Source organism: Phragmites australis, chromosome 9 (genome assembly GCF_958298935.1).
Source record: "Phragmites australis chromosome 9, lpPhrAust1.1, whole genome shotgun sequence".
In the NCBI taxonomy this organism is placed as follows: Eukaryota; Viridiplantae; Streptophyta; class Magnoliopsida; order Poales; family Poaceae; genus Phragmites; species Phragmites australis.
In genome coordinates this window covers 31,615,975-31,640,264 of record NC_084929.1, presented here as the reverse complement: position 1 = coordinate 31,640,264, position 24,290 = coordinate 31,615,975, and the positions used below count along the sequence as shown (strand labels likewise).

General features: G+C 44.5%; 3 protein-coding genes and 1 long non-coding RNA gene across 4 annotated transcripts; 2 read left to right on the top strand and 2 right to left on the bottom strand.

Moving 5' to 3' along the window:
• Window positions 1–4,029: 4,029 nt before the first annotated feature.
• Window positions 4,030–9,076, top strand: LOC133929167 (uncharacterized). The gene is made up of 3 exons (XR_009911569.1): window positions 4,030–4,535; window positions 7,054–7,697; window positions 8,537–9,076. It is a non-coding gene; the product is annotated as an uncharacterized LOC133929167 (long non-coding RNA).
• On the bottom strand, window positions 4,573–12,832 carry LOC133929166 (receptor-like serine/threonine-protein kinase SD1-8). Its single transcript, XM_062375810.1, has 7 exons — window positions 11,430–12,832; window positions 6,547–6,678; window positions 6,237–6,409; window positions 5,758–5,968; window positions 5,444–5,681; window positions 5,196–5,346; window positions 4,573–5,102 (listed from the first exon to the last, which is right to left on the bottom strand). Exons 1-7 carry the CDS (start codon window positions 12,739–12,741, stop codon window positions 4,794–4,796), a joined length of 2,526 nt encoding a protein of 841 aa, XP_062231794.1. The 5' UTR covers window positions 12,742–12,832; the 3' UTR covers window positions 4,573–4,793.
• Window positions 12,833–15,072: 2,240 nt separating this feature from the next.
• Window positions 15,073–18,867, top strand: LOC133929165 (NAD(P)H dehydrogenase (quinone) FQR1-like). The gene is made up of 4 exons (XM_062375809.1): window positions 15,073–15,196; window positions 17,662–17,755; window positions 18,067–18,329; window positions 18,447–18,867. Exons 1-4 carry the CDS (start codon window positions 15,174–15,176, stop codon window positions 18,679–18,681), a joined length of 615 nt encoding a protein of 204 aa, XP_062231793.1. The 5' UTR covers window positions 15,073–15,173; the 3' UTR covers window positions 18,682–18,867.
• Window positions 18,868–20,286: 1,419 nt separating this feature from the next.
• Window positions 20,287–22,839, bottom strand: LOC133929854 (transcription factor bHLH123-like). The gene is made up of 7 exons (XM_062376612.1): window positions 22,499–22,839; window positions 22,032–22,377; window positions 21,826–21,945; window positions 21,588–21,653; window positions 21,387–21,452; window positions 21,218–21,274; window positions 20,287–21,122 (listed from the first exon to the last, which is right to left on the bottom strand). The coding sequence occupies exons 1-7, from the start codon at window positions 22,705–22,707 to the stop codon at window positions 20,973–20,975; spliced, it is 1,014 nt and encodes a 337-aa protein (XP_062232596.1). The 5' UTR covers window positions 22,708–22,839; the 3' UTR covers window positions 20,287–20,972.
• Window positions 22,840–24,290: the final 1,451 nt, after the last annotated feature.

The following is a 24,290-nucleotide window of genomic DNA, read 5'->3' as shown; positions in this document are numbered from 1 at the left end:
CTCTAAAAAGGGGTCCCCCAGGATCCCTGCGACAGGAGTTAACCCTCCAACAGAGTGTTATCCACTTTCCATTCAGGAAGGAGTATACTGTAAAAACCGACTTTTCGGTACACAGTATATATTCATGTCCTGCATTTCCTACTGAATAAAAAGGGTCAATTCATTCCACTAACGAATCCTTTCCGCTTGAAGTGTATGAGGCAGCCACCTGGCAACAATCTCTGCGCGTTTTGTGTTCTTACTTTCATGCACGTATTCAGCCCAGACGGAGACGCTGTTAGGTTCAATGACCTTGAGGTATAAAATAACATATCGATGCCTTATTTTCAATTTCTACACGTGTTCAAGGACTAATTCTTTCGATTCTTCAAACATAGTGCTCAAACTATGCACAAGTGTGTTACAACCTACTGAAATACATGCCCTTCAAGAACAGATGGCTGGGTTCTTATTAGAACATATTATCAACCCAAATGGCGAATTTCATGCCGTCCACACGTGCGAGACCTTCAGATGAAACCTTACCTTCAAGCAGAGAGTATGCGACAAGGAGGAAGAATACCAAGGGGCTTTACAACGTATTCTATTTCCGCAATTCACACAATATTAATTAATGACATTACCTGTTCTACGATATGCCACCGGTATGTCAATGATATGTGGGACCAAATCCCACTTGTCATCCTCACAATGGATGGCATATCGTAGAATCAGCACTTATTCAGTTGTAAATCGCAGATTTTTCCATTTACTGATGACTTATATGAATTACTATGTATGATGCGAAGTTGGTATCGTCGGACGACTCTTGGATACAATGGTCTTCCAACGATGATGCAAAGGAGGAGTAAGAAGCAGCGTCTCGTAAACGTGCCCAAGAGAAGGAGGATGAGAGGCTAGCCCGTGAGCTGTGTACTACGGAGGAGCAAGAAGCAGTATCCCGTAAACGCGTCCGGGAGGAGGAGGATGAGAGGGTGGCCCGTCAGTGTACTGCAGAGGAGGCCAAAGGCTCAAAACCTAGAGGCATTCAGGCGTCAGACTTCGATGTCTTTGACATGTCAGTGAGCCTGGAGTATAGGTGACGCTACGGTCGATCAGGTGTTCCCGGGTCCTCCGCTCCACCACCATCGGCCTCCCGGCGTCCCCGGACATACTTACGCCATCAATCATCAGTGCGAGGATGCGGTCCTCATCGCGGGAGAGGTAGAGGGATAGTAGACTGGCTCAACTCAACCGACTTTTCAGGGGGTGACTTGTAATATTGTGTGTTTGTCGATGCCTGACTTGTAATATGCGGTCATTACTATGTATTAATTTAAATGTTTTTATTATTGATTTACAGTAAATATATGTATCATTGTATGCATGTATTGAGAGAGAGACGGAGAGATTGAGGAGAGAGAGAGTGCATAGAGGACAAAGAGGAGGACCGTTGGGGGGGGAGGGAAAACATTGCCGACTCAAACCTTGGGCCGGCAGTGATACCCAAGGCATCACTGCCGGCCAAAGGATACAACCGGCAGTGATGCTAGAGAATCACTACCGACTGAATCCTTCAGCCAGTAGTGATAACCCCCTTTACTGCCGGTCCATCGAGCCGGCACTGATAGAACTCGACTATCACTGCCTGTTACCCACTGCCGGCTCCAAAACCGGCAGTGAAGGGGGTTTTAGAGCCAATAATGAAGGGATTTTCTATAGTGGTGTATGTGTATGGTCGGAGGCAATATTGCATGTAGTTCATCGCTGGCCAGTGACCACTATTTATAGCGAACAAAGATAAACTAGCTATCTTTGGATTGCTCTCTGTATCAATACTTCTGTAAAATATAAAAATTAGGATAGATCTGATCAATCTTTATTGTCCACCTAAATTGATTAAATAGTCATCGTATAAAGTTAGACTCATTCTTCTTTTAAAAAATATATTTAATATCTTATTATTTATCTTTCATACGTAGATATTCAATATTTATCTTTCATGTATTTTAAAAATACATTAATCTCTCATTATTTACCTTCGATACCTAGACATACAATATTTATCTTTCTTAGATTTACTGTCGGATTTCTTCGGAGGTTATGCTACCTTCCGTACTTCGCCTACAAAGCCAAGTTTCTCCAGAATGTGCGTCGTCTTCCGCACTTCTTCTACAACACCATCTTTCTAGAGAGGGTGCGCCACCGCGCGCACATCAGCTCCACTGTCGTCTACCATAAAGATCGCTTTCGTCGCGCTATCTTTATATCAAGTTACTCGTTATTTTCTTCCCTCCTAAAATTATATGATCTTATTATTGTTAATTTTATGTATATAAATCTTTTGTTAAGCTATATTATTTTACTTATTTGAATTGCTATATCGTAGATTGCTTTTACCTGTGCAATTGCTAGTAAAATGGAGTATGTTCTTTGCTTAAGGAGGCAATGAAACCCGACAACAGGCGTGCACAATTCAGCTTCTTTATTCGTTCGCACATGGTGGTCACAGGTCTTTCTTCAGATGTTGAATATAGTAACTAGGAAGAGATGTGCATGTCAATACGAAGAAACCTCTTGGTCTGCCAAAGTTTTTCTACTGTCCGTCCGTCTGTATTATGTAGGCGGCTTATACTTTTCCTTAAGAACAAGCAGCCATATCGTATCGAATTGAACCGAGTACGGTCACACACAAGGACTACCTGGATGTAGACCGTACCGATCGGGCCGGGGCTCGCTCCTCTGACGTTACCAAGGCCTCACGCCGTGACGTTCGTCGTACCATTCGCCCTCCGCTCGAATCCAACGCTGATATGCTCACTTATTCTGTTCTGAGTAGACAAGCAAGGAAGCAAGCGATAACTTTTGTTATGAGCGTAATTAGATCGGATATAATCATATTGGATATAGATGGATATAGTTTATTCTGTATTATATTTTATTTTATTTTTTATATTCAGAGTTGGATACAAATAGTGTCGTATAATTATTTCTTTATCATACATCATATATTATTTTTTTTAAGTCGGAGTCAGAGCGGATAGTACTGTAAGTTTTCGGTTAGTCGGATAGAAATTTTTTTTCACTTTATTTATATCCTTACATAGCACATTAAATAGTATAGAGGTGTGAGAAACCAAGTTGAAATGTGCCTTGATTTACTTATGATGAGTGGTTGACATTGGTATTTATTTGGTTAGATGATTTTCGGTTTTGCATAAGTTTTGATATGATTTGAATTGATTTTGGATTATAAAATGGTGATTGCGTCCTATCAAGTCTTTCCATCATGCGGGTTTTTTCAAACAATGTACCGATAGCATTTTTTCAAAAAAATAGATATCCATTCCGAAAAATCATACATCTAGACCATTGTCACCCTTCCTAACCCGTTGAATGAATGATAAATGTATGTCACCCTTCCAACAGACGACATATTTAAAAGAAAAAAATATTGCATTCGATTGCTCTCAAAATTCAAAACCCTATCAAAATTGTCATAATTTTTTTTTAAAAAATATGGTGTAGAGAATACTATGATCTAGCTCTCCAAAAATTAGATAAAAATATGATATGTATAATAAGAAACAAAAATGATAAATTATCATTTTGTTTCTCATTGTACAAGTAAATTTTTTAGGTAAATTTTTCAAAGATCTAGACTATAGCATCATCTACACCATATATTGTTTTCATAATTTTTCATGACTATTTCAATAGCATTTTAAAGTTAGAGAGCAATGCACCGCACTATTTTTTTTATTTTTAAACATGCCGTTCTTTGGAAGCTGACACGCACTTGTCGCCCTTTTAAAGGACGATAGAAGCCTATATATATATATATGTGATATTTCAAAACGGACGTATATTTTTATAATTTTTTGATTTAAGAAATATAAAAACAAAAGGTTCTGTATTTCTGAATGTTTGGCCCAAAGAAAGCAACAATTTTTCGGTGGGTCTCGCGGCATAGGGCTTTTTTGGGCTGGGCTTCACAGATTTCTGTTTCTATTGCGACGCAGACCTTGTTCGGCCTCACGCCGGGCGGATTCCAGCAAAGCAGTTCTGCACGCCGGGGAACAACGCCGGTTGCTGGCCACTTCTCGACGGCCACCCTGGCCCCGCTTTGGTTTGGCGTAGCTTGGGGGTGGAAGAGGTGGGCGCATCGGCGAGGGTGCGGCTTCGGTGCAAGCGGTGGATGTGGACGAGGGATGTTGCTGCGGAGCAGGCGGAGGAGGAGGGTGGAAGGGAAGGCGAGGCGACCGGAGGTGAGGAGAAGAGGCGACCGCGTGATCCGCTGTGCGAATGCTCGGGCCCGTCGTTTCGGGGGATGGACGACGACGATCCTGTACGACGGTACGCTCTTACGCGGGGATAGTTGCGATTTCGCCTGCCTCGCCGCCGCCGCCGCCTGGGACCGTCTTCTTCTCCGGCCACGAGCTCCGCCACCGCAACATCGACCTCAATCGGAGGAGAGGGGGAGACCGAGTCAGAGAGCTGAGCGGCAGTATTCCTATTGGAGAAGGCTATCGGCGCCGCCTGCAATGCAACGTGAGGTCTTACTCTGACCAGCCCTTCACTTTGCTCTACAAATACATCTACAATCTCTTTTTTTTTATTAGGATGAATATTACATTTTTGCTCACTATTCAACGCTACAAGTAAACAATCACAATTCACAAAACTATATTCCTCTACAATTCTATGTTCGCCAATCACACAAGGTAACAAAGCAAAATAGAGTTAGTGCCACTCTAGTATTCCTCAATATACATCTCGTGCTCTGATCAATAGGAGACATAGCCTGCTAAAGCTTAGCGACCCTCGACCATGGTGATGGTCATGCTGTCCACAATGCTGCAGTCGGGTTTGCTCAACGATGTGTCTTCTGTCGCAGCTCTTCTTGCAGCAAAGCCAGGCTGCTTGGGAGTTGGCAACGAGGCAGTGTCAGTGGTGGCCAACATCAGGAGCACCTGGGACATCAGGGGGCGGTTGTCGGGGTTCTCTTGCACGCATAGGAGCCCTACTTTGAGGCATTTAAGCACTTCGTCTGAGTTGAAGGAGCCTTTCAGATTCTCGTCGACTAAATCTAGGCTGTTGCCCTCATTCAATAAGCTCCAGGCCTGGCAAAAATTCAGAAATAGTTGCTAAATTACTGTTAAGTTAAATTAGTGAGCATTGCCTGTGTAGAATTGATGAGCTGGATGGATGCTCACATGAGCTAGAAGGTTGAGGTGACCGGAGTAGCTGTAGACACCTCGGTTCCTTTTACCAGTAATGATTTCTAGCACTATGACTCCAAAACTAAACACATCTGATTTCACTGAGAACACTCCATCCATTGCGTACTCGGGAGCCATATAACCACTGTAGAACCATGTAAAATACCATTGACATTAGGATATTAAATTGCACTGTCAATATTAGGTGATTAAATTGTCTGTCAAAACGCTAAGTTACTTACTATGTGCCAACCACTCTGAGAGTATTGATTTCTGTGTCATCACTGCCAAACATTCTTGCCATGCCAAAGTCTGAAATTTTAGGAGTCATCTCCTTATCCAAAAGAATGTTGCTTGTCTTCAGGTCTCTGTGGATTATTCTATATCTCGAGTCCTGGTGAAGATACAGTAGACCTCGGGCGATTCCCTCTATTATATGGTATCGCGTTTGCCAGTTGAGTAGCATGCTCTTGGATTTGTCTGGTAACATAGATAGATTGTTATTTCTTCCTTGAGAGATTATGAATTTTGATGCTCATAAAGGTTAAGTGCATACCAAATAGAAAGTAGTCCAAGCTTGTATTTGCCATGTATTCGTATATAAGTATCTTTTCTTGACCAGAAATGCTGCACCCAATCAGTCGAACAAGGTTCCGATGCTGGAGTTTAGCTATCAACATAACCTCATTCCTGAATTCATCAAGACCCTGTATTGATGTTTTTGAAAGTTTTTTAACAGCTATTTCTTGTCCATCCTCAAGCTTACCCTGTAGTTTTGAAGTAAAAAGTTTTCAATCAGACATGTAGTGGTATTAGTCCATAGTTAGAAGAAACTATAATCATGTGAACATTGTTGGTTTATTGGGCTACTAGTAATGTCTTGCAATGCACAATTACACTAGAAATGCTTGATATCCTGTTCTTGGCGATGTTAAATTTAGTCAACAATTCAGGGCTTCTGGTTCCACTCTTAATTGTTTTTGAAATCTTAGGATGTTCCTGTACTACAACTATCATATAAATAGAGATTGGTACCTTGTATACAGGCCCGAAGCCACCTTCGCCGAGCTTGTTGCTGCTTGAGAAACCTTCTGTGGCTTCTACTATTATCTCAAAATCGTATATTGGAAGCTCGAGTTCATCCCCATGATCACTTCTTTCATTAAGGCCCCCCTTACTGCAGGAACCACCACTCCATGTGCTTGATCCTATGAAAATGTCAAAGTTAGAATGACATCAGAAACAAGTTGCCAATGTTTGGTTTATATCTCTACTTTTTTTAATTTAAGATAACATATTTTTGTCCCTTTATGGTAAACAACTGTCTGCAAAAATGCTATATCACCTGGTTTTCTTGCTTTAGTTTTCTTTCCTCTCCAAATGAAGAACCCTGTGAGCGCTAGAACAAGTGCCGCTGCAGTTATGCTGACAAGTACCGCAACTATAATATGCACCTTCTTCTTTGACTTGCTTGAATCTGTACAACACATCATAAGTAATAAGTTTGATCACGGACTTGGTTGCACCTACGATGTTAATATCTGTGTTAGACTAGGTGTTACTTAGAAAATAGCATACATAGTAGTATAAAGCTATATATGAATTGCGAGCAATCCGTTTGCTGATAAAATGTAAAAATTCATAGGGCTGCTGAGTGAAGATTATTGCCAAGAAAACATAATTGCATTTTGCTACCGTTAAGAATAAAGGCTTCATGTTGAAAATTTCACTTTGGAACATCTACATTGAAAGAACAATAGGTGGGTGAATGTAGTAAACCTCCAGAATTAGCCCATCTTCTGATCTGTTTCATTTTGGATAGATTTAAAGTACAGCACATGATTTTTTGCAGGGATGGATGCTCACTTGTTGATGCAAAAATTCTTAACCACGGATGGACAATTAACGTTGTTGCGTCAAATGCTTTATGCAACCTTTGCTTGTGGAGTACTGGATGTCATGGGATCAACAACCAGTAGGTGGTCCGTTGTCGTGCCCTACCAATTATCAGACTCTTAAATTTGGGGTCCTGATATGTGGAATTCTGAACACAACATTCACCATCCGGAGGGTCCACAGCTTGCCTGGGCCGTGGAACTATGGATCTGGAATGCCTTGCACACAATACACAAGCAACAGCAGTGACCTAATGATGCAGAGTTAGACTTGGATGCAGATGCTGTAATGCCCATGTAGCAAGGGGGGTGACCCGCAGTTTAAAACTAATGCTTGGCTTCCCTAGACAACACCAACAGTTCAGTAGGAAGGAACAGTGAAATTTTACCTGTGCGACGGTGCTAGAAAGCAAAGGAGACTGCTGTACCATCTTGACCTCAGCAACAGCAGTGCCCTACAGAACCTAGCGTGCACTTTGGACTGGAGTGATAATTGGTTAGATCTGAGAAGTTCACATGGATCATTTCAGAACCTGCCAGTTGTGAAGGCAACAACAGGACAACGCCCTTTGTGACGGACTGATGGTAGCAGCTAATCCAGGTATGTTTGATTAATGATTGCTCCTTACTCGTGTGACTTTTTTTAGAGAGCAGCTTACTTATGTGACTTGATAAATTCCTTTCTATCGGATCATTTGGTCCTAGCCTTACTTAATTTTGGCACATTTTTTGTTGTTGCGGGGGACCTAATGCCTTCCGTTGAGTTTCCACGAAAGAAGCTTGATAGCTATTTTTTTCTAAACCGATTAAATTTCAAGGATTTTTCCTTTACCAATCAAATGCATATTTTTATCCCCACTAGATCAAATAACATGCAAATTTAGCATACCAGTCCTACTGGATCAGAGTGGATCTAACGCATGCCACATCATAAATGACCTTTATCCCCTTTTGAGAAGGCCCTAGCCCGGTACCCCTAGCCTTTCTTTTCCCTCTCTTTCCGTGTTCCTTTATTTGACTGGTGTTCCACAGGGGGAAAAGGAAATAGACTTGAACTCTCAATCACTCATGTGAAAAATCCACCTTCACTTTATCAGAACTCAGAAACACATCTGAATTTAGACATGGCTGATTGGTTTTGTTGGTCTTAATATTCCGTGATTTGACACTTCAGAACCAAAAATCGTATGTGACCCTAGAGATCCGAAATGTCACTGATCGGTTCATGCACATAGGCACTGTGCTTAAAAATTGTAAATGGGTGCTGTAGTGCCCATACAGTCCTGATGATCTTAAGTCCCAGACAAATGTTTCTTATCCCCTTGCATTCTGCTCACACTTCCTCAGGGAAGTACCGTGGTATTTTACTTTCTTTATAGCGCTGACGCTGAGGCATGTGATATTGCTGGAAAGCATGCTCACTAGAGTGCCATCTTGCAGGAGTCAGCAACAGGCTGCAGAAGCAGTTCTACATGAATGCAGGATCTCGCCTGGACTCTGGACTATTTGATTGTTTTGATATGAACTCGAGAGTCTTCAGATAGTTGAATCACATGTGCTAACTTTCAAGGCAACAACAGTCCCATGAATGCATCAACTATTCTGGGTATGTCTATTCTCACACAGCTATTTTTTTATGATTTACTTTAAAAACTGAAGACACATGCTGCTAATTAACATTACTTAATTTTGATACCGTTTGTTTGGTACAGACAGTTTAGCGTCTTCTATGATTCTGGCCAAGTTCCCTTGTTCACTAGGAACGCACACCATTTCTCAAGTTCTCAAGCTGCAGGCTTGCAGCAAAGAACGCAAACAGTTCAGGCTTATCTTTTTCATCAATCTAATGCATTTTCTTTAGATCGCACAACATGCAAAACTTGCAAATTTTCTGCTTCCTTCTAGCTGAATCTAATGCACGGCTAGTCATAAATGACCTTTAGGACCTGTTTGTTTGAGCTTCTGCTTTTGGTTTTTTTAACTTTTCTGAAAAGCTACTTTTGGATTTTAGTTGTTGGATTTTACAACAATTTTTTGGTTTCTCAGTACACTACTTCTCAGAAAAACTACTCCCAATTAGCTTCTCATCTTCTAGTTCATTTTCTCAGTAGCAGACTTCTGACTTCTGAACCACTTTTCAGCAAACTCGTTTGTTTTGGCTTCTGAGCTTCTAACAGAAGCAGAAGTCAGAAGCAGCCTGAAACAAGCATGCCCTTAGTCGTTAATCCCCATGGCAGGAAGGGCCTATCCCTTTTTCCACCTTTTTTGCCTTTCCTTTGGTGTTTCTTTATTTAATTGGCCCGTGCAGAAAAGATAAGACTTTTCGTGGATAACTGTACTATCTTATACAGCTGTTTCACGTGAAGATCACCTTTACACTGCCAGCATTCAGGATCACATGTGGATTTAGGTATCTCTGTCTAATTGTTCTTAGACACGGTTGATTCATTAATTGGCCTCAATGTTTCGTGATCCGACACGGTTGATTCATTAATTGGCCTCAATGTTTCGTGATCCGCTACGGTATTTAGACCTACCGATTGGTCGCCATCGTACTTACAGAAAAATTACACATGCACCATTAGCAAAAATTGGGGCTGGATGAGGTGTCATCAGTGACTTTTACTGCTGCAACACGAAAAAATGTCGTGTTTGATTTCTTCTTGGGGAAAAGAAAATGCCGTGCCCAGTTTGCTTAGCACTAGTAGGGTTGGGAGATCAGATTGGGACTGGAAGTCTGGAACAGTGCAGTAGCTGTACCACATTATAACTTGAAATGGACATGATATTTGGTCTGGTCAATTTTGTGTTCTCACATGTGCAGCTATACGAAGGATGAACCGTGTGTGTGCATGATTGGACAGGCACGGAGGTCTTCTCAAGGGGTCCAGAGTTGCTTGGAATCGAATCGATTCCACAGCTATCAAATCACCTATGCTATTCATTTGATGGCACCATCAGGTGACATCAGGGTTAGGAGTAGAAGACTCAGCATCTGAAAGACACAATGCACAGCGCGAGAATAGGCTCTATCTCTTGGGTTTGGAGAGGCACCCATATATAGTCCCCAAATCTTCTTATTATTAATACATCGGGTAGCTCTCTTGTTGGTTTCCTTAAAAAAAACAATACAAGGAAACATTTCTACTCGGGCGTGAAACTTGGAGACCAGCCTAAAAAAGGAAACATCTTGGAAATGAAGAAACTTGAAGACCTGACTAAACATGGGATGGCCAGGTTCAATCTATATCTGGCTCAGTGTATGTCTATTTTGTACGTGGGTCCTGCTTGTTAAAAAAGATATCTCTTCATAATTAAACATGTGATCAAATATCATTAGCAAATATAACTGTTTTTCAATTATTATCCAAAGAGCAATCATTCACTATTGAACGGACATGTTCATGCCCTTTGAACATACATATATACATGTATATATATATACATGTATACATGTATATGTATATGTATATATATATATATATATATATATACCATCAATCAAAAAACACTACTTACTCTCTCAAACTCTCTCAAAATTACTCAAACACTGCTCACCTCCTCGCCCATCTACATCGCATAGTGCGCCTGAGAAATTGGAAGCTACGTGTATCCATGCCGTGGCCAATAGGTTCAGTCAAAACTTTCTTGCGCATCTACCGTAAACAGTTCTGCTATGTATAACGCGCTTGATGTTTCTTAGGGAGGTTGGTTCTGTTTGGCATAGATAGTTCCAAGAGATTTTTGAGCTAGCCATTTCTAGTTTCAAAAATCTTTAGAGTTGGAGCTGTAGGTAAATTGAGAACATCTGATTGAGTCATATTATCTTTATTTTAAAAAATAAATCATTTTATTTTATCTTACAAACTACAAATACTACCGGACTAAGATAAGGATGATAAGCTACTACTGTCCTCTGTCCAATGGCAGAGGATGTGCTTCCGACTGCTCTAGCAGTAGCACTAACTGAAAATAAAAAAAGGGTGAGAAAATGTTCTGGCTTCTTCACTACTGTTTGATGGGGATAAGCTACAGATGCCGGAATGATTACAGATAACTTCAGATCAGATGCTTAAAGATGTCCTTAGTCCTTTTCTAGTTGAGAGGCTCAATAACTCTTCTGCATTGTATAGGAGAAAAAAGTGGAGACTGAAAGCTTGTTTGTAAAAAGGCGATAGCTTTAGGAGCTTTACGAATTTAGTTAAAATTATGCTGAAACCTGGATGATTGATACCAAGATTTCACCAACTGACATGAATCATGACACGGCAGAATGACAAAATAATAATAATAAAGCGAATGGTATACGTAGACGAAGTGAAGTGCAACGTACCGAGATCGGCAGCGGCGAGGCGGACGTAGAGGTCCTGGCCGTAGCCCGGGTACACGCGGAGGTCGGCGAGGCCGCCGGTCCACATGACGCAGCCGCGGTGGCCGGGCTCGCCGCTGAGGTTGGCGGTGGCGTACGCCGTGCACGAGCAGTTCCTCAGGCACCTCTGCCTGCACTGCCCCAGGCTGGCGTCGAAGTCCACCACTGCGCTTGTCGTGTCCGGCACCTTGGCGTGCGGCAGCACCGTGAACCCGTCGGTGCCGTTGGCGCAGTCCAGCGGCGTCTCCCGCACGCACCCGTCCCGGCCGTCCCGCAGCGCCCACGACGCCGGCGACCGCGGCGTGAAGCCGCGGAGGCAAGAGCAGACCGGCACGGTGTTGGTGTCGCACACCCCGTTGGGCCCGCACGGCGAGACGGCGTCGCACTGGTCCTTGGGCGCGTACCAGTAGAGGTTCCACGCGCCGGCCGCCTCCACCCACGTCCACCGCTGCAGCAGCCCGCCGCCGACGCCCGTGCTGTTCAGCGCCAGTCGCGTCACGATGCTCGTGTTGCGCACCTGGAAGCTGTAGGTGACCTCCCGGGCGTTGTTGACGAAGCGGAAGGTGAAGCCCCGGTAGGTGACGGTGTCCGGGACGCCGGTGAACTGCACGCCGTCCCAGGGCCCGGAGCGCCACACCTTGTTGGGCCCGTTCCAGACGAACACCTCCGGGTCGCCGGACGTGTCCATCGTCGCCACGACGGGGCTCGGCGACGGGTCGGAGGGGCTCGTCCACGCCGTCAGCGTCATGTTCTTGCCGGCGGCGAAGTCCACCCCGATCCGCATCCCCGGGAGCAGCGTGTCCGTGGGGTGGTCGAACCCCTGCCACGCCACGTGGCCGCGCTGGTCGGAGACGACCAGGTTGCCGTCGTCCTGGATCCGCGCCGTGCACAGGCCGCCGTCCACCGCGCCCGTCGGCGGGGACACCGACCAGACCACGGTGGAGTTGGCGTCCGTGACGGCGAGCGTGCAGTCACGGGAGACGGAGAGGGTGGCGCCGGCGTTGTCCTCCACCGCGCCGCGGACGGGGTCGGCGCGGTTGGCGACCCAGACGACGGTGCGGAGGGACACTTTGGCGTACCAGACGCCGACGTACGTGCTGTTGGATCCCGGCGGGGTGAAGAACCCGAGCGTGAAGCCGCCGGCGCCGGCCGAGACGAGCGTGTCGTTGCCCCGTAGTGGCTGGCCAGGCGTGATGGTGTCCCTGGCAAGGGAAGCAGCGGGGAGAAGCAGCAGAAGCAGGGCGAGGCAGAGGCAGAGCTGGTGGTTGGCCGCCATTGCGGCAAGTGAACTAGCGCAGCAAGCTCGCGTCTGGACAAACCGACAGCATCGTTATGCCATCGTGTTGTGGTCAGCTCAGTGGCAGTGCGGCATGGCCAATTTTCTGGTTCAGGTGAAGTGGCAGATCTGGGCTCTCCGAGACTCCCGATCTGGCCCAAATTCTTCGGGCTTATGAAGTCTTAGATGGGCTGTGTTGGGCTGGTAGAGTCTTATTAGAATTGCACACCTCCTAATGATAAGGTGTGTGAAAACGAGAGAGATCGATCAGGTGACGAAGAACATCGACTGGTTAGAGGAGGGGTTGATTTGGTGTGTGTAGGGGGAGGGTTTCTTCGTCGTCGGACTTAAAAAAAGATTCTAGGGAGGGAGGCCGGTCTGGCGGAGGAGATGGGTGTGGGGCAGAGCGGCAATACGATGAGGGTGTTGCGGATCATGTGTGGCGGATGATGGCTGGTGGGTTAGTGCCGGTGCGGGGAGGCAAGGACGACAGGTTAGCGCGGCAACAGATCTAGCAACGAGACCGCCAACGGTTCTAGATGGAGGAGGACGGGAGATGGGGGCGAGCACGCGAACTCGATTGAGGGACGGAAGATTGCGAGCACGAGGGAGTCATCGAGAGTTTGAAGACGGCTGTGAGTCATTGAATACGTATCTAACGTCTCACAGGGGTTGTTGAAAAAAAAAGACGGTTGAAATGTAGTAACAGCTTTGTGTAGTTGGGCCATGCATCTTTCCCCATGCGGCCTTTTCGGCTCTTGCCACAATTTGGTCACGCATCAGGATGCATGAACTTATAAAAGAAAAATGGTATCCTGTCTCATGTGTTCAGATCAGTGCGCGGATCGATGGGCCCGCCCGCCTGGCTGCCGAAAGAAGAAGAGGTGGACAAAAAAAATATCGTCGTGCATGATGGCGCGACAGCCTTGAAGGTGAAGCTACGCACGAACACGAACGTTCCATCCATGCACACAGGCACGCATGAACACATGAGCTCTTTTCCGGCGCCAAGGGACCGGGAAACAAGAACAGGTATCACACCAATCCATCAGAGGCAAACGAACCCATCATTGACGCTGCAACTTTACAACAAAGATCCGTGAGATGAGATGGATGAAATGTTAGCTCGAAGGTGAAATGAATGCTCCTCCTGCACGCCTGGCCCATCATACAAGGGCAGCCTCCTAACAGAGATACACTAGCAGCTCGACTCGTCGTCCCCAGCTAGCTCATCTGCTGACCAGAAGAAGGCGAGTAATCGATCCATTGCATGGCTGAAGTGGCAACATCATAGCACAAAACTGATGCCATCAATCTCGCATGCTTCAAGACTTTTGGTCCTCCAGGCTGCAGTTCTTTGCACGGATCGATCGATCGAGCCTTTGAAATCGATCCCTGCCTCCTTGCTATGACAGCTTCCAGAACTGACGAACGTGCTGCTAACACGGCGGCAATGCTCCAGAGAAATGATTTATTTCAAATAGCCTTAGGTGTCAGTGGATCATAATAGTAACGTGATGTCTCCGTCGCTAGTGGAGTCAAAAGCTTCGTAATCCTATTCAGTGTACATGCGTATAGCTTATAAATCTTTAAGTGTGGATGAAGTATACGTGTGTTCAGATACTACACTTGTACCTAGTCTGAAGCTAAAAAAAAAAAAAACTTTCAGAACTGTGGCCTCGCCCGTCAGGGTTGGTGGTGACACTGACATGGGAGGCATCTCGATGTGATTGGAGATGAATCAAAAGGTCGAGGTTTAATCCCTGCCAGCTTGATGAGACACGATTGGTCTCCGAGCAAGCTGTCAAGCATAAATAGTTAGCTTTTCGGGAAATTTTCAGACGGAAAAAATCTTTCTATTTCTTGACTAGTGTACGTGATGTAGGATTAACTGCTACTGAAAGTGTTCGCGTACCGCTGAAACTTGAAAATCTTCAGCACTTCTCATCTACAGATCATCAGCCTTGACATCTGTTGCTCTGCACGACAACGATGCTTGTGCAGTGGCCTCACCGCTCAATCTAAGCCCTTGGTTCCATGATCGGAGCTGCGCGTGACGTGGCGGCGCACGCCACGGTGGATCCACTTGGCAGCTTCTCCGGATCAAACCGGACGCGAGCCCCGGAGATAAATTTTATGAGACCCGCACGCGTGAGATCTCGGTGAGACCCTCATCCGCGCCGTTCACGTATGATCCTATGGTACGTGCGTGTACATGTCTGCATATGTAGAGACATATGTCAAAACACAGACCGGGTCTCACGGTGAGATCCGGTCTCATAAAATTTATCTCTGCGAGCCCGGCCCTATAAATACTCTCTCTCCCCTTCTCCACTGCCATTCTTCATCGGGCTCATTAAACAAAGACAACGCCAGCCTCCTTCCTCCCCTGGCTCCAGATCTCAGATCCGAGGAGCTCCGACCCTTCTCCAATGGCGGTCAAGGTCTACGTCGTGTAAGCATCCGCGCCATCCCCTTTCTTGCGCCGAACTTATCCATCATCCCGTTGGCCTAGCTAGCTCTCTGTGATTGTCTGTACGCATCATAAAACTGATATCTTGATGCCACATGGTTCCGGACTTTGTTATTTGGAGAACTTAAGTAGTTGAAATCAAAATTCACAAACCATTCCTCTACTGCTTCATCAGGCAACATATGTTGAACTGTTTCAGTTTTGATCATCGCGTATGTTCCTAGGATCAATGAACCTGGGGAACTCGGGAGAGTTTAGCTTTGTGAATAATTCGGGTTCAGTTTTTTCTATCTAAAAAATTGGGTCTAGAAATCTTTTCCTCTTGTCGTGGGAAGTGCAGATAGATTGCGCCCCATCGTTGGTAGCGTCGTTAGCAACGTTGTGAGTGTGCTTTTTTTTTTTAAACACGCAGAAACTCTATTTCCATTACCGAGTAACGAAACCACAGTACCGTTTGAAGTCATCCACAGAAGGATAGAACAGACCAGAGAAGTACCTTGTGAGTGTTCTTGCAATGATTTGTAGTTATCTTGAGTCTTGACACCCTTTTAGAAAGATACTAGTGATTCAAATCATCACTTAGAGTGCGACTTGCAGCGATTTTGATTAGGTTCCTGTATCAAGGACAGTTGCTTTGAGAAACATTTAATTTAGTCATGTATGATATCTTTACCAACTCCCTGTTCCTACCAGCTACTAAGTTCAACTGGTCATGATTCCCAGTGGGGATCAGATTGCTGAAATAAAAATTATTTTAGTAACGTGATTTGTATTTTAATCATACTGCAAGTTAGGTAAAACTCAACATTAAAAAGATGGAATCCGCATGTGCATTAGGCCAAACCAAACACACATTTAAATAGCTGCGCTCAAGTTTAATGTATTATGTTCAAGATGGAACTTGTAGATGAGGTCAAAACTGGCTTATAGTTACAACTAGACTGTATTTCGCATTCTTTTTAACTTAAACTTATTTACAATTTTTTGTTTACTAATTTTCCTTTCGTGTGTAATTTGTATCGGTTATATCAGATGAAAACCGTAGCAAGATTGTGAAAACTGGCCTAAAATCACAAGCAATTTGTAACTTTTCCATTATCTCCGAGTAATAGGAGTTTTTAGCGTGCCCTAATTTTGTTTTCTGTTAAGGTGCAAAATTTCATTAATTCGATGAGCAGAAACTGCAGTACAAAATGATCTAAATTACAAGTGCAATTCAGTTATTTTCTATTTGCACAACTAAGATGATAGCTTGTTCTAGTTTCTTTTTCTGTCAATGATCAAAATTCATCATTGCTTCTTATATATACAGTTTTCTATTACATTTTTAGTGCTATTCTTTCTCTCTGTATATGCAAACTTCTAGAATGCATCACCTCAATGATGCATTACTTTTCTTTTGTGGACAATTATGAAATCCATGGATGCCATTTTCTGTTGATGTGGATTTTCCACTACAACAGTGCAATCCCACTCTGTCTTCTGATGGGCATGCATGTTTGCTCGCTCTTGTTGCTTCCCAGTGTCAACACACCAACACATGGACCTTGTACTTGATCCACAATTTTGCATGTCTTGCTTCTTTGCATCACAAAATAAAACACTGCATACCTAATATCCAAATAACATGACCATGTGGTTCATTGGGCTTCTGAATATTTGAACGTAAGTACAATTCATCATGAAACATACACGATTTTTCCTCGCAAAAAGAAGAAGAAACATACAAAAATTCTATGACCATTCAGAGGATGTCACTCTTGAGCAGCAAAGATTTAGTAGTGTCCTCGGGCATGCTTGATTGTTTAGTACTCAGTGCATGCATCCTGTTATTGGCAAACAGCATTTTATCTTTTAATCCACATCGCATCTCTTTAGTTGAGGTCACATCTGCAGGACAGCTTAAATATAAACAACCACCAAAATATCGTCTAATATAAGTAATATTTCACCCATGTTTTTTAGTTTTGCTATCTGAATGGGATTGTCCAACTACCGGAAAGTGAGAGCATCTAGAAGCCTTTTAAGAAAAGATGGGAAACACTTGTTTTTTCTTTTCTAGTACGCCTTTACACCTAAATACCTAATTGACAACTGACATAAATTGTTAATAATATTTTAACGTCCATTTGAACCTTAGTTTTACTACAAATTATTGCTCCGTTTTCAGGCTTTTAGACTCATATGAACCTGTCGTAGTAAAACTTTGCTGAAGTAGTTGAATTATGTATTGGTGTGAAGTTATGGACATAGGATCCATCTTTTGTTCACTTCTGGTTCAACATTTCTGATACAAATTAGTTCATGATGTCCTGAAGTTTCCTGAATTGTGCACTTACTGTGGAGATGTTATTGCAAATAGAAAGTGATGGAGATCAGGGTTGGATCGTTCTAGTTCTTGCGCATTCATCATAAAAGCAGTAAAACACTACCGATTTTTTCAATAGGTTTTACTCGACTTACGGGCATGTTGCTAAACTAGCTGAGGAGATCAAGAAAGGCGTCGCCTCTGTTGAAGGCGTGGAAGCAAAAATATGGCAGGTCAGGACAGAGATTTCAATTTCGTTTTACAATTTTTTTCGTTCACCGGCAAAAAGACCGAATCTGCTATGTGGGTTCTATATGTCAGCGAAAGAAAATTTTGAAATTAGATATTTCATTCCTCTCCAAAATTCGCGAAATTTTAGCGAAATTTTAATCCCTTGTGTCAACAACCATATAGTTTAGTTTTTTTAATAAGTATGAAATGATCACTCAGTAATTTACTACATAAAAATTTATTTCTCACGGTGATTCTGGCATGAATTCTTGTCGTCCTGCTTCTTCATAAATCTTTTGTTGCCATCCCAAAGGTCCCTGAAACTCTGCCTCAAGAAGTGCTGGGCAAGATGGGCGCACCACCGAAGACCGACGCACCGGTGATCACGCCGCAGGAGCTCGCGGAGGCCGACGGGATCCTGTTCGGGTTCCCCACGCGGTTCGGCATGATGGCCGCGCAGATGAAGGCGTTCTTCGACGCAACCGGCGGGCTGTGGCGGGAGCAGAGCCTGGCCGGCAAGCCCGCCGGCATCTTCTTCAGCACCGGCACCCAGGGCGGCGGGCAGGAGACCACGCCGTGAGTCGTTGACCTCTCCTTTCCTCTCTATCTCCTGCCGCCTTGCACGAACTGACAACGTCGTGAAAGAGAGATGGAGACGGCCGGTGATGTATGCTGACGACTCTTTTTGGTCAGGCTGACGGCGGTGACGCAGCTGACGCACCACGGGATGGTGTTCGTGCCGGTGGGGTACACGTTCGGCGCCAAGATGTTCGACATGGAGAGCGTGCACGGCGGCAGCCCGTACGGCGCGGGCACGTTCGCCGGGGACGGGTCCCGGTGGCCGACGGAGGTGGAGCTGGAGCACGCCTTCCACCAGGGCAAGTACTTCGCCGGCGTTGCCAAGAGGCTCAAGGGCGCATCCGCCTGATCGCATCACTCCCAGCGATCGCCATGGCCTACATATACATATACATCTGTGCATCTAGCTGTTCCTGTGGAACTTGTTAATCGATCTGCACTACGATGCGTGAGCGTGATACGGTCGATGACGTTGTTATGGTTTCGATTGAACTGGTTTTGAAATTCGGTACGGGGATTGTGCATTTGTGTTTAATACCATCATCATATCGTGTGCTCCATCTTTTTTTTAAAAGTTTTTTTTACTGGATCATGTCAAGATTTTTTATATTTTTATTTACAGAATTTATATGTGCATCCATTTACAAAATTTTATAGATATTCACGTATGTCATCTGTTGGATGGACTATGTGTCCACATGGCAAGAGGTGAGGCCAGTTAGATAGCTTTTTAAAGGCAAATCATTAGTGATGGCTAGTTGCCACATGAACTTGTCGTCAGTTGGATGAGTGACAGATGTATAGATATGTAAGTTTTTAAAACAAACACACATATTTACAAATTCCTGGGAAATATATATAAATAAAAAAGTCTCATGTGTCATGTACTCATGTGCTCCTATGATCGTCTCCTTTCCCATGGCTACTGAACGCAATAAGCATCTTGCTGGTTCCGGCCCACCTATCGTTCTATCCTCGGTCCGAGCCATGTGTTGGCCTGCTTACCCAGTCCGGGCCGATGAAAATGGCCCGCAACAAATGCAGGCCTGTGGTGCACGTGTTCTAAGCAATTGGGATAGCAAACCCACAGGATCAAAAAAAAAGATGTTGGAATAATAATAATAATAATAATAATAAATATTAGTAATAGTAAAAAAGTAAAAAAATAACGATATAAGATTGATATATAAATTATGGTTCAGGTACGAGAGTACATTTACAAATTCATGTTCCTCCCTCAAAAAAAAATCATGCTTTGTTGTTGAATGTTCAGACTTTGCACCAAAGACCCTTAGATTCAGATCCGAGGGCTAGGCTGCTAGGGTCAAATGCTTGCACCAATGTGATCATTTGCACCAAATATTCGCCGAGATGTTTAGCATCGACTTGTTGCAAGGAAAAGCATTGAGTAGAGACATAGAATCGTTTGTACCGTACGTGTCTTGGTCATCATGTTATACGTCGCTTAAGAACTGGGAGACAGTAACATTCGTTGAGAACCTAGCGGCCGGTTTTTATGGGCCAAGATATGCTCAAGGAACAATCTTTGAGTAAAAGAAATTATGACCCAGACACGATATAAATGCAAGTATAGTGATATAGTGCTCGATCAGTGGCGGATACAGAGGAATTTGGTAGGAGGCTCATCCATTTATCTCTTCTTCTTTCTCTTCCTCCTCTTACTCTTCTTCTTTCTATTTCTCATCTATGACCAAAAAAAAAAAATAGAGGGGAGAGGCTAGTGCGAAGCAGTAAGAGGCTCAACCCCTAGATCCGCCCTGGTTCCGATCCACCATGTCAAAATCTTTGTATTAGAGGTAACTCAAGGAACTTTGAAGAGAGAGAAACACTAAAGCAGTTACTCCAACATATATAGTTTTGACCAAGTATATGCTTTGTTACAATCGGACGGTGTACTTGACTAACTACTACTACTTGTGTGTGTGTGTTTTCCCAAAAAAAGCCCAACTGCTCACCATGCTTATGAAAGTAAAACTGATATCTCATTTTGCTTCCAAAAATAAGCACCTGTTCCAACATTCCCCTCCCACCCCAACTGGCAGGGGTGAAGCTACAATTGCCCATCTGAGTATACTGGCATCTGAAAAAATCTTAGTTATTAGCAATTTAATTTCACTTTTTGTGCATCCTAATCTCAAACATGTGCACTATCTAGGATTAGATATGTTGAACTGTGCACTTGGGTTTTTGAAGGTCTAGCCCCTGCCAATTGGTCAGGTCAATACAATACCAACACTGCATTATTCGTTTGGAAAGCTGCTTTCTCTATATCTAGCATATCATTCTCTTCTGTACCTGTCTGAACACCCAACAAAATAACAAATATATTCATATTAACCAGCTGTGTCTTTGAAAGCTCAAAGCTCGTATCCCATTGCAGTTTTGTTAATCTTAGCTCCCCCTCTTTTGAATGCTCTTGCTTTTCTTAGGAGGAATCAAAACGCAGATTTCACTTTGACAATACATTATATTGCTTATTGCTCGCCTCGAGTTTTGTTTTTTATCGCCTCAAAAACACATTATTGCTGATTGCTAGCTCGCTTTTGCTTTTGGTTCAAATGCCTACCTTTTTTTTTTTGCGAATGCCTACCTAGCATACCACGTGCATGTCTCTTGTCTCTACCGAAATGTGCCCCCAAAGGTAGGGTGCCAGAACTCCGGCGCCGTCTCGCTCGCCACCGTGTAAGTGGCGGCGACCGGGACGAGGCACAGCCCTCGGCTTCGCAGGTCCTCCTTTACCTCGCCACCGTCCTTCGCCTTTCCAGAACCCTAGTCAATTCAGAAGAAAATTCCAGTATTGACAGGTGCACATAAAGAAATTACACATCAAAATGGCGGCTAAACAATTGCAGGTTTATCGATACCTGTTGTTGCTGTAGCTGCACAGGGCGCCCATACCTCAGGTACGGAGAGCTGAGAGACTGCAGAGGTCGATCGGTTCAATAGCTCGAATCACACAACTTGTGAAGCTGACTATGAATTTTTTCAGCTCATCTATTTGATGAAGGTGAGCGATAGAGTTCGTATACTTACATCTACTTGATCGTGCAGCAACTTGATGTATTCGATGGCCTCGTGAAGAACCGATGCGGTATCCGTCTAAAATGGATCGAAAATGATGTATAAATTCATCAACTTGGAAATGAGAATTTTTTTTTCTCAAGCAAAACTAAAGGAAGACAAATAAGAGAGAAGCTGATGCAGAAAGGGAAAAAACTAGAAAATTAGAGGCACCTTTCCGAAAGGCGAGACCAGTTGCTGGAGAGCAGTGATTCTGTCCCCGAGCTTCTCTTTCCTAGCCTGCGGAGAAGAATCGAATTAAAAGCAATCCAAAAGCCATCATAATTCAATTGATGATAGCTAACAAGAATGTCTTGCTTGAATTGCTAATTGAGCTGGAAAAGATGGGAGAATAATTGAAGACGGAAAATGATAATATTTCGATTGCGTCGCGTCACAGGCCGGTGCACACCTTGAAGGTCGGCAATGGAGAAGGCATCTCGATCCGGGGTTTCTTGGGTGCCGCAGGCGAGTCAGGAACACTTCTTCTCGTCACTGAAGAGCAAGCTTCCTGAACAGATTCCTTATTGGACTGCGCGAACCAGGGGCCGAGTCAGAAGAAACCCTAGCAGCTAGCCAGTAGGTAGCATCTAGTCAGCACGCTAGTCCGTATCATACCTTGAAAGGTTCGGGCTGCAGCGTCTGCAAGAGAAGCCGCGACGGCTCCTCAGCCAGTTCGAAATTCCCCGTCGACGTGACGAGGAAGCCGGGGAACTGCTGCTGCGAGAACGGCTTCGTCATCGGCGCTGCCGGCATGGCGCCGTAGCTCCTGGCCGAGCTGGAGTAGTACCGGGGCGCGCTCTGCGATGCTGCTGCCACGGGCGCCGTGCCGTCGGCGTCGTACTGGGCCGGCACCGGAGGTGGTGGTGGCTGGTCGAGCAGGAATAAGTGGCGGCCCGCGTCGCCTGGGAGTTGGAGCAGAGCGTTGAAGCTGCTGCTGGCCTCGGCAGCCGCTCTGCCGCCGCTGATTGTTGCCATGCATTCATGCAACCATAGAGAGCATCGGTTTTTGTGCAATATGACATTGATTATTATGCCCAGATCGATCGAATACAGAACGCGGCAAATTGAGACTCTACACTTACACGAAGCCTTGCGTCCAATCCATGTGGGGGTCAGCAAGGACGGAGGAGGACGAGGCGGCCGTGGCAGCGTCGTGCAAGCTTGTCTCGAAATCTGTCGGAGTAGTACTAGTCGCCGACTCGGCGGCGGCCAGGTCCGACTCCGCGGCCGGAGCCGACGAGCAGGCCGACGCGCCGTCGGTTCGTGCGGAGCTCCACCACTCGTCTGCCATGGGGAGCTAGCCAGATGGACGTCAGCGCCTTGATGTATCGTTGCCAAGTAGTGAGCTTGAGGAATTTGGCCGGGATTTGCCGGGCGTGGAGTAGAAGTTAACGTGACGGACGCGGCGTACTTTGAGCGCTTGTGGGGGCACAGGGTGACAGGGGTGTCGTCTCTCTGACTTGTTGAGTTCTGACCTCTGGATCGATCTCGATCCTCTGCAGGTGTAACTAGCAACTGCAGAGGGCTAGATCCTTTCTTCAACCGTCAGATGCTACAGTAGAAAGCGTCGTTACAGTATAACAGAACACTGTTGCTACAGTAATTTACCTACAGCACCATTGCGCATCACTGTTCATCTACTTACATTTTACTGTTCTAGATGCTACAATAACTGCATTGCCCTACTGCAGAGGATCGGATCCCCTCTGGATGGGGTACGCCGGTACGGTGCTGCCACTAGCGCATAGAGTTAATGGTCGCAAGGGCCTCACTTTTAATTTGTGGATTAGATTGGGATGGTATCTGGCAAGTCCTGTACTCGTTCAAGCGCGGCTCATGTTTTAGTCAAGCGCAAGCACCGTGTTCATGAACAGTGCGGCCAGAGACATCTTTGGGCTCTAGCTAAGTTGACATGCATGCGAGTCCACAACAACAATACAACATGTCCAACATTTCCCGGGCATTTTATTATCAAGTGGCCGACGGTATAGTACATTTGTTGTATTTTTTTCTATATGGTACAGTATTGCTGCAAATTAATTAGTTATTGGTAATCTTTGGTCGCTAATTTGTTTTCATTTTGAGAAATATCCAAATTAAATTAGAAATATCTCAGGTGTAGCTAAAATAGTCCTGTTAGATCATGATTGTGATTTTAGTGATTAATGATAATATAGTCATTGAGACTAACATATTTATCAAGAATAAATGTTAGTAAGTCTCATGTATTTAATACATCAAGAATCTACCTTAGCCGGAATAAAGTTTGATTGTATTGAAAAAGTCCTAAAATTTTTTACCTCACCGGATAATCCGGTGCAGAGAAGTTTACACTCACCGGAGTATTATGTCCAGAGGCTGATAGCCTCATCGAATAGTCCGGTTAATAGGATATGAACTTACTGGAGTATTTCTGATAAATAGGGAGAAAGCCGAGGACCGTACCGAATAGTCTGATGATGAAGGGTATAAAGCACCGGAATATTTTTTGCAGAGACTATTTCAAGTGCTAAAGAATAAAGATCAACTCATCGGATAGTCCGGTGATCACAGAGATAATTGCACCAGAATATTTTTAAGCAAAAGAAGAGAAGGTTTGACTCACGAGATGTTCCAATATGAATAGAATGAACACAGAATGAATACACTGGATCATTTTACACAGAGAGGCTGCAAAGACTCAGATGGCTAAAGATAACTCACCGGAATATCCGGTGATGGATTCGAAGGTACATTGGAGTATCCGGTGTTCACAGAGGAATTGAGTGGAGTTCCAACGGCTAGTTTCTGAGGTTGTACTCACCGGATGATTCGGTGTTAGTACTATTATTCTCACCGGATCATCCGGTGTTTACAGCTTTTCTGAGTCATTGA